Source organism: Podarcis melisellensis (assembly GCF_964234715.1).
Source record: "Podarcis melisellensis genome assembly, chromosome: 13".
NCBI lineage: Eukaryota > Metazoa > Chordata > Lepidosauria > Squamata > Lacertidae > Podarcis > Podarcis melisellensis.
In genome coordinates, this window is record NC_138545.1 from 39,316,365 (window position 1) to 39,325,947 (window position 9,583).

Sequence of the window (9,583 nt, forward strand, 5' to 3'; positions counted from 1 at the left end):
TGGTTGAGGGAGCTGGCTATGTTCAGCCTGGAAAAAGGAGACTGGGAGGAGATATGATACTCATCTTCAAATATCTCAAGGGCTGTCAGATGGAAGATGCAACAAGCTTGTCTCTTGCTACAGAGAGTAGGACCCAAACCAATGGATTCATAATACAAGAAAGGATGAAGGTGGAGTTTCTGTGCATCTCCACACTTTCTTCTGTGAAATTGGTGGCTTTTTGTGTCCACAAGAGTTCCTCAGTTTTCCAATTGTGCCCTTGGGCTCCCAAAGGTGGGGACCACATCTCGGGGGGAGGGGGGAGGGAGAACCATCTGATTTTTTAAATGCACATAGCAAGTTCAATAAACAAATAAAATGAAATTATATCAAGGAGTCAGCAGCAAAATCATTACCCATGTTCTGGGGTAACAGAAAAGAGTGACAACAGGATATTTTGCTATTTCTTCTTTATTAACTGCTGTTTGTCATTCAGATCAGGCCTCAATATGATAATGTAGCATTTGGGGAAAAAGATGGAACCTAGTAAACCAGCACTGGAGACCAAGATGGAGAAGATCTCCACAGCCACCATGTGTTTTCCCTTGGAGCTCAGGTAAACAGGAACAAAGGAGATCCAAACACTACAAAACAACAACATGCTGAAGGTGATGAATTTGGCCTCATTAAAGCTGTCAGGCAGTTTCCTGGCTAAAAATGCTACAACAAAACTGACAATGGCCAGGAAGCCCGTGTAACCTAAGACACAGTAAAACATGGCAGCTGACCCTTCATTACATTCCAGAATAATTTCTCCCCTCACAGAGTGCTTGTCAAAATGGGGGAATGGGGGAGAGGTTCCCAGCCACACAGTGCAAATACCAGCTTGGATAATAGTACAAGTCAACACAATGGCGCCTGCCAGTCTTTTCCCCACCCATTTCCTCATTCTGGAACCTGGTTTGGTGGCCATGAATGCCAGAACAACGGTAATGGTTTTGGCCAACACACAAGAAACAGTCACTGTGAAAACCACACCAAAAGCCATTTGTCGGACAAGGCAGGACACTCTGTCTGGTCGGCTGAGGAAGATGAGGGGGCAGAGAAAACAGAGAAGGAGAGACAGGAGGAGAACATAGGTCAGGTTCCGATTATTGGCCCTGACAATCGGTGTGTCCTTATGCTTCATAAAGATGGCGAGGGACAATATGGTGAGCAAAGAGGAGAATACGGAGCCAAACGCTAAGCTCATCCCAAGCGGTTCTTCCAAAGTCAAGAAGCTGATGAACTTTGGAATGCATTGTGTTTGGTTCCTGTTTGGATAGTGATCTTCTGAGCATCCGACACAGTCATTCATGTCTGAAAAGAAGAAAGGATTCCCTTTAAGGCTGCAACTTCTGAGTAGGTATACATCCTCCTGCCAGTATGGGACTTACCAGTTGGATGTGGAAGAGACAATCTTTTTGAGACACAGGAGCGACTAGCATGGGGAGAAAGGGCTGTGGACCCCCCTCCCCCAGACAATGATCTCACAGTCGCTTGCCTGGACAGTAAGGAGGTGGGCCTGGACACCAGGAGGCCTGTCCTGCAGGTGCAATGCTGCAACTCATCTCCATCACCACCCAGGTAATCCAGTGATAGAAAACCTTTGGCCCATGGGGCCATCTTAGCAAGTTACACCTACCAGCCCTATATCTGATGTCATCTCTGATGTTAGGTGTAAAGCAAGTAACAGTGTGCTTTGTAAACCCCAACCATCATCTGATCATTCGGGCTTGCAAAGCACCTCTTTGAAAAGCTGGGCCTCGTTGCTGGGCCATCAGCTAGTTGCAATGAAGAGCTCCAAATCTGTGAACTTCAATCACCATGGAAATCAGAACTCCATCAATAGCAGCAACTGTGAAACCTTTCACACCGCCACAGACCCTTCACAGGAAATCTGAGTTATTGGGAAGCGACCTACTATCTCCTACCTTTCTGGTATGAAATCTTGCCTTCTGAACATGGAGCACAGTCATAGCAGCAGAATTTCTCCCCTTCCTTCTTTTTTCTCCTAGTACCAGAAGGGCAATTTTTGTTGCATTGAGAGAGGGGTGGCACCTGTGAATTTTAATTAACGATAAGGAAATGTTTAGCATAGGAGAAATAATGGACATTTGGAGAACCTGAATTCCATTTTCTGGGCTGCAAGGGATCAAGTGGATGGGAGAAATTGCCTGCTGAATATTAAGAGAAATTTGAAAGCAATGAGCTGTCAACAGCCATTAATGGCATCTAATGAGGCAGAAGATGTTTTTGTGACTCTGAAAATGACGTTATGGCCATTTCAATGTGTTTTTAAAAAAATATAAATCAAAAGGACGGAGGGAGGGAGGGAGTTCACCTGAAGACTAATATTATTATTATTTGGAAAATTAATTTCTTATAAAACTCAAAAGGATTTAAAATAGAGTTGGAAGGATGTGTGACATCCTAAGCGATATAAATAAGCAGCTACTGTATACACTGTCCGGTTCCTTCTGTTTTTCCACCTGAAAAAGCACAAATATTGGGGACTGAGAACCCCAGACTAAATACACTGGGCCAAGAGACAATTGTTAAGACAACTTAAGCAGCCTCAAAAACAAGGATAGTGCTGGACTCTGCCAGACCTCTGCTACTATAACTTGAGAATTCCTAGCCTCCAAACCAGGCATTCTCTGCAGAAGTCTCCCTCGTCTGTCTCCAGGCTCAGCTCCCGTTTCTTTCTCCCCAAAGAAGCTGGTTGGAGATTAGGCTTAGGTCACACTCTGCTGGCCTAGAAATCTTTAAAGAATGTGCTAGACAGGGAAGTGGAAGACCAGGGTTCAAATCCCCACTTGGCCATGAAACTCATTGGGTGACCTTAGACCAGTCATTGCTGCTCTCAGTCTACACTCCCTTACAGGGTTGTTGGTTGTTAGGATAAAATGGGAAGTAAGCAAAGGAAAGGTGGACTAAAAATGCAATAAACAAACAAGCATATAATAATGAACTATGTCCTGCCCTGCTCCAGGGCATCAGAGCCCCACAACATTCATAGAGGTTTTCATAAACAACAAGTGAGGAAAAATACAGGATCCATGTCTCAGCTAGGCTTCCAAGTTGCAAGCATCACATTGAGGACACACTGGAGTTGCAATTTCCTGAAATCATGCCCCACCTGGTCAAAACTCCTGTGCCACACCATTTTGTCTTCATTGATGGAAAACTCTTTTCCTGGGGGAGCATCCAAATTCATCCATCCAACCTTCATTCTGATGAAGGAGTTATTTGGGAAAGTGACCAAGTTGGTAATATCGAATCCAGCTTCTAATTCCCTCTTCTCACTAAAAGACACTTCTTCTCCCGCACTGTTGTTAAATGAGACTCTCCTAAGAAATGGGTGGAGCTGCATCGAGATGGCAGGAAGAGGACAATTGTTTAAAACTCAAACTTATCTTAGGTTCAGCATCACCTTTTAATGTGCCATTGCCTCTTCCAAGGCAGTAGACAAGTTTTCATATGATCACAAAATAATAACAATAGCAATAATAACGGCAAATTTTGATCTATAGCAACCCAAAAGTCTAATGCTGGACACTTAGTACTGCTCACTCTGGAATATAGCTATAACAGAGATAATCACAAATAATTTGAGATTTTGACAAGGACTAGACACATTTTATATGATTTGGCATATACAGCACAACCAGCATTTTCAAAAACAACCCCCCACAAACCTGGCAAATCTGGAACTATGCTTGGTGATCTGATAAAATTGGACTTAATGTGGACTTTAAAGTCTTTAACTCACATGGAACTACACGTCCTACCTGCCTATTTTACAGTTTGGTTATTCTTCTTTCAATTTTTGACTGTTGTTAAAATTGTTGTCTTTGCTTTATCAACAATATAAAATGAAATAAAACTTAAAAGATATACAACAACAACAAAAGAGACATTACCAGCCAAGGCTGCAATTTCTGAAGCTGCGTTCTCCATCTTCTCACAGTTCCTCTGTCTTTTGCCCTGGATCTGAACATGGCATCATGTAGGGCATGTGCCACAACATAGACAGCATTGTAGATGCTGTAGCTGTGGCCAGTCATGCTCATCTCAAAGCCAGACGAGGGGAGGCTGTCCAGCTTCTCCTGTCCAGTGCAGGGTTCACTGAACTCAGTACTAGATTTGGAAAAGAAACAGTAGAATGTCTGCAGCCAGAACTGCTGAAGAAAACCATCTTCAGCCTCCATGAAAGGATTGAGGGAGCGAAGAAGGGTCTTGAATCCTTGCACCTCCTTTGAGTGCACTGTGAAGCATATGGAGCCATGAAATGGTTGCATACTCTGGCTCATTTGAAAGGCCACTGCTGAGAAATCCAGTTGAGCAGTCATAATCCATACCTTCTCCATAGATGTCATGTTTTCTGCACCCGCTGCCGCTAGCCATAGTTGCAAAAAACCCATGGACTTGGCTTCTCCATAGACAATGACAGCATTGGCTTTGCTTTCTGCAATAGCAAGATAGGCTTGGAGCCACTGGGGAATCATGTGATAATACTCTTCAAAATATGAGCCTTTTGGAGTTCTCTCTGAAAAGGCCAAGCAAATACCTCTCTGGAAAAGCTGAGGTTGCAGGATTTCCATAAATTTCTCTCCACTCTCACTACCCGCAGCAAGCAACCCAACCCACGTCCATCCAAAGTGCAGAAGTAACTCAACAATCCCAGTGTACTGATGGGCTTCATTGGGCACCATCCGGTAGAAGGGAGTGGATTGGCTTTGACCAGCATCCTCTGGGGCAAAGGAGCCATAAGTGAGCTGGAAGGAAATGAATACTTAATTCCCATTAATGCAGTAGAAACATTGATTATGTGTGGATAGCAATGACTAAACCATTGTGCTTTGGACCTGCTTAGTAAGCCCTTCATGGAATGGGCAGATAGGAGGAGTGGTGGAAAGCAGCACCCCAATATCTTCCAGAGAGAAGGAACTGGGAGGTATGGTGTGGTGGTTTGAGACCGGTCACACCTGAGAAGGAAAAAGGACCTGGGAAATAATAGGTGATGAAGAACCAGAGCAAGGTAGCAATGAACAAAGACAGGAGTCAGATTTCTTAGAAACAATACAGCAGCCAAGTGACATTCACTCTCAAGATAGTTTGTCAGAGCCCCCTCCTTCCACAAGGTCAAGACACGCTCTGCAGAAACCAAAATAGAATTGTTCTTAGCAGCCACTATAGGCAGCAGGAGACGTCTGATTTCTATTAAGAAATTTTCGGTGCAGGGTGGAGTTGCAATCTGAGCAATATTAGATCAAGGGTGAAAGCATACATTCCTGTCTTTCTGTCTTCCTGTGGAATAAAATGAATCCATTGAAAAGCTCTCTCGGCTCCTCTGATTTCACTAGGTAGATAGCCAGTGACCTGTTGATGGCACCCCTGACAGCCCCAAATTATACAGGTCAAATTAATTAAGGTAATGTACAAGCGACTGATGACCAGCCTCCATAATTCATCCTAGTTGGAGTCTACCTGAGGCCAGGAGACCAAGCTGTTCACATACATAGAGTAGGTGTGTACAATTGTATCTGCAAAATAATCCATTCCTACCTTCTGAAGAACATGTAAAGGTTGGGAAATGGATGAAGGCGGATGAAAGCTTTTATTGAATACAATCTGAAATTGTCAAGAGGGCTATTATGGAAGGCAAAGCTTTTCTCGACAGGACAGAGGAAAGAAGAATGAGGGGAAGTCACCATGTTTGACTCTTACCTGGGGAATCTTGTAGACACCTAAGATGGCTGCCATGTGGAGGGAAATCTCAAAGTCAAGTCCCCCAATGACAGCCATCAGATATTTCTGTTTGTCACACTGGTAGTTGGGTGCAAATCTATAGTGTGTAGAGAGCAGCTCCAAAGTGGCCCAGTAGGTCATCCTTTCACTGAAGTAACTATCAAAGATGTGGAATCCTAATGTGACATTAGGTAATAGATTGGAATTTTTGTTGATTTCCTTGACTGCAAACACCAAGGCCAGAATTTGCTGATAGTATTTTGGTACAACACTGCAATGAGAGTTGGACATCAAAGCGTATTGCTGTGTACCATTTTTGGTCAATCTGTTTAAAGAAACTTAGGTTCCATGTCTTTCGGTGCTAGGGAGCAACAAGGCAGCTTACAGGCAGATTTAATTAAAGCAATAAAAAAATTGTTTCAAATACACACACAGCAAAAACTGCACCGCACTATTCACTCAGGTGAAGCTTGACTTCCACTAAGATGGCTAGATCCTAGTAAACCAGGTGTCCTTCAACTTATATTTGTGAAGTTGGTACTTCCTGCCTAAGTGCAGAACCTTACATTTGTCCCTGTTCAAATTCATTTGTTAACCCAGTTCTCCAATCTGTTAAAGTAATCTTGAATCCCGATGCAATAGTGCAATTGGTCGGACCTTACAGTCTTGGCAGAGTTTGAGTTGCAACAGATATTGTTAAAGTTGAGGTCTCCTATGACCACTATACCTCTTCTTTTGGAATGCTTCATAATCTACTCAAGGAAGGCGTCATCCAAGTCTTCAGTCTGGCTTGGAGGTCACTGTTATTTCTCTCTCCTACAATTTTAACCATATACTTTCAATCTGTTTTCCATGCTCCAGGACATGGATTTATTCACAAGTGTACACATCCTTTACATATAATGCTCCTCCTCCCATCCTGTTTGGTCTACACCTTTAAAACAGATTGCCCCTCAAGTCCTACATTTCAGTCATGAGTCTCATCCCACCAGTTTTCAGTAATGCCTACTAACCTACTAGGTCATATTTGCCATACTGTATTAAAAGCTCCCATTCATCTTGCTTTTTTCCCATACTCTGTGCCTTTGTGTAGAGAAAAATGGAACTAGAAGTCATTCCCTCCAGCTGCTTCCTCCTTGTAGTCTGTTGCCCTCTTGCAGGTTTCTGGAGCCTCACCTCAGTATCCGATGCATCAATGAAGCTATTGTCCCCAATAAAAAGCAACCTTCTGTTGCCTGTTATGTTTTGACAATTACTCTGTGTACTTTTGAGTGGGACGCAGGTGGCACTGTGGGTTAAATCACAGAGCCTAGGACTTGCCAATCAGATAATTGGTGGTAAAGATTCTGAAAAAACCAATGGTAGAGCATCTGGCTATGATACAGGTGGGGCTGGGGCAGACGCCTATCTGAAATCCTGGAGAGTCACTGCTACTCTGTGTGGACAGGCCTGAGCTAGATAGACCAATGGTTCCTACTAGCCATTCATCCATTTCCTGTTGCCATCAGAATGCTGGGCTCTCTAGATTATGACTCCCATGTGACTGGTTGTGGTCATGGCTCCTCCTCTCCGTTAAGCACTGCTCTGGAAAATGGGGTGGGGGAGCTTGGGGGTGAGAGAGAATCACACCACCCAGAACATCCTGTCATATCTGACTGGAAGACTGCTCTTTCCTTGCTTCAAAGCTGGATCCTAGATAATCCACCTTGTTCCTACAAAGCTGACTAGAAATTTATTGTCTGTCTTGATTATTTTAGATGTTAAAATTCAGGTGGTGGAGAGGGTTAAGTCTAAGACTGATCCTATGTTCTGTGGGAGGAAGGGATATTTTGCACCCCTCCCTATAAGTAATAAATCACCATAACGAAAATAAATAGGATGTATTTCTGAGCCCACATGCTAACTTAGGTATTAATATCACATGGGAATTGAAAAATTGAAATACTTACAATGGATTAAGAATCTGATGGATGGATGGCCATTGTTTCAAGGTTTCATAGTCAACAGAGGACAGGATGTGAGAAGCAAGTGCACCAATGATAAGCTCACCTGGCTGATAGTACTTGTGAGGGATATGGAGGTGACTGATGCTCCGATTGGCATTTGACAGATTCACCATTTGAGGCAGCAAGAAGATTAACAGCATCAACACTGCCATACTAGGAACAATGCACTTTCCTAGACTGAGATTTCCCTGTTTACATCTAATCAGCATTGGCATTAGAAACAGCAGCTTGCCTTAAATGGCACTCTCCGAATGCACCAGCTAAATTCCCAAGACCTAGGATCCAACTCCAGGGGAAAGCTCACTAAACAAGTCGGCAGCACCTTAGCATTTGCTGGGGATGGCAGAGAGGATTTAATTCTTTTTAGACTGAATTCCTGGAAGTCTATGGAGGTCTAATCAGAAGCAGATTATTACCATGTAATTGATAATAACAGGGGAGAGAATAATGATCCCTTTGCCTCAGCTGGTCCATTGGAAGTAGCAGAGACAATGATCCACACAGAATAATCCCTCAGCAGCCTCCTTCAAGTGTTTTCAAGGCATTGTAATGAGGGGGGAGCAGGAATAAGCCTGTTGCCTCTTCCCCTCCATTTCATCCCTGCTGCCAGTTTCATCACCTACTGTGTTCTCAGAAGAGAGCATCTGCAGCTTTCTCTACTTACTGTACTTTCTTACACAATCCAGAACCCTAAAAGTTGTCAATCACTCAAGTGAGTCTGTGCAGGTAGAGAAATCTCCTTGCTGGGAATCAACATGGGCCTCTGACCTGCAGCAGTTAGGCCAACCAAGCCTCTCCATTGGGCTCATGGTCCAAACCACATTCACATGTCCATCAGCTGGTGTTATGTGAGGCCAGGCATGGGGCAGGTAAGCCCATGAGGGCAAGATGAATTCTAGCCACTAGTAGAGTTTGACTGGAAAGGAACAATTGTGAGCAGACTCTGAGTGACTTCAAAGCATGGCTGTGATGATGGACATACGGTCCTTTGGCGCTGTCTGCAGGCCTTTTTAGGGCCCCTATATATATTTACCTAAATAAACAGAGAATTGTAGATTTCAAAGGAACCCCCAAAGGTCATCAATCTCCTGGAATGCAGGGATCACAACTAAAGCATCCATGACAGGCTGGTTGGGTGACATGAGGAGGACGCAGCAGGAAGGTCACATGCCCATTACATTCTCCTGACGCCCTGCCAGCCCCACGATGCTTTGAGGGGCTGGGATGTGGGATCGGACCTGCAAATCAAAACAGGGCTGGCATGGGTGTTTCCCATGGAATTTCTGTCCTGGCTCTTCTTCAAGTACTTCTTCATACACGCAGAGAGCTGCATGTACAATTCTGAGTTAAGAATAGGTATATGTGGCATCTGTCACTCTCTCTGGGAAGAGGGGTATTTCCCTCCTTTTCATTTTCTCCTCATAGCATAGGGATATTATCTCCTGATGCCACAGATGTGCCAAAGGGTTCTGTCCTGGACCTGTTCTTATACCAGACCAATCTCATTTCTTTTCTTTTTTATGGCATTACAAATGTGGTGGATCAGGAGAATGCTGTGGTCATAGTCTATTTTGAGTTCAGTCAGGCTTTTGGCAAAGTCCACCATTATATTTTCATGAGGAGGCTGGTAAAATGTGTGCTGAACATGTGCAGAGGAGGGCAGCCAGGAAGATGATGGGTGGGAAATCAAGCCTTATGAGCAATGGTTGAGGGAGCTGGCTATGTTCAGCCTGGAAAAGGAGACTGGGAGGAGATATGATACTCATCTTCAAATATCTCAAGGGCTGTCAGATGGAAGATGCAAC

General features: G+C 43.9%; 2 protein-coding genes across 2 annotated transcripts in view; both read right to left on the reverse strand.

The window, feature by feature from the left end:
- LOC309354367 (vomeronasal type-2 receptor 26-like) overlaps positions 1-9,583 on the reverse strand; it is a 28,932-nt gene that overhangs the window by 12,894 nt on the left and 6,455 nt on the right. The gene's annotated exons all lie outside the window — the stretch shown is intronic.
- Positions 440-6,380, reverse strand: LOC309354365 (vomeronasal type-2 receptor 26-like; the record flags this gene model as incomplete). The annotated part of the gene is made up of 4 exons (XM_081884536.1): positions 5,752-6,380; positions 3,945-4,799; positions 1,953-2,079; positions 440-1,338 (listed from the first exon to the last, which is right to left on the reverse strand). The coding sequence occupies exons 1-4, from the start codon at positions 6,061-6,063 to the stop codon at positions 440-442; spliced, it is 2,193 nt and encodes a 730-aa protein (XP_081740662.1). The 5' UTR covers positions 6,064-6,380.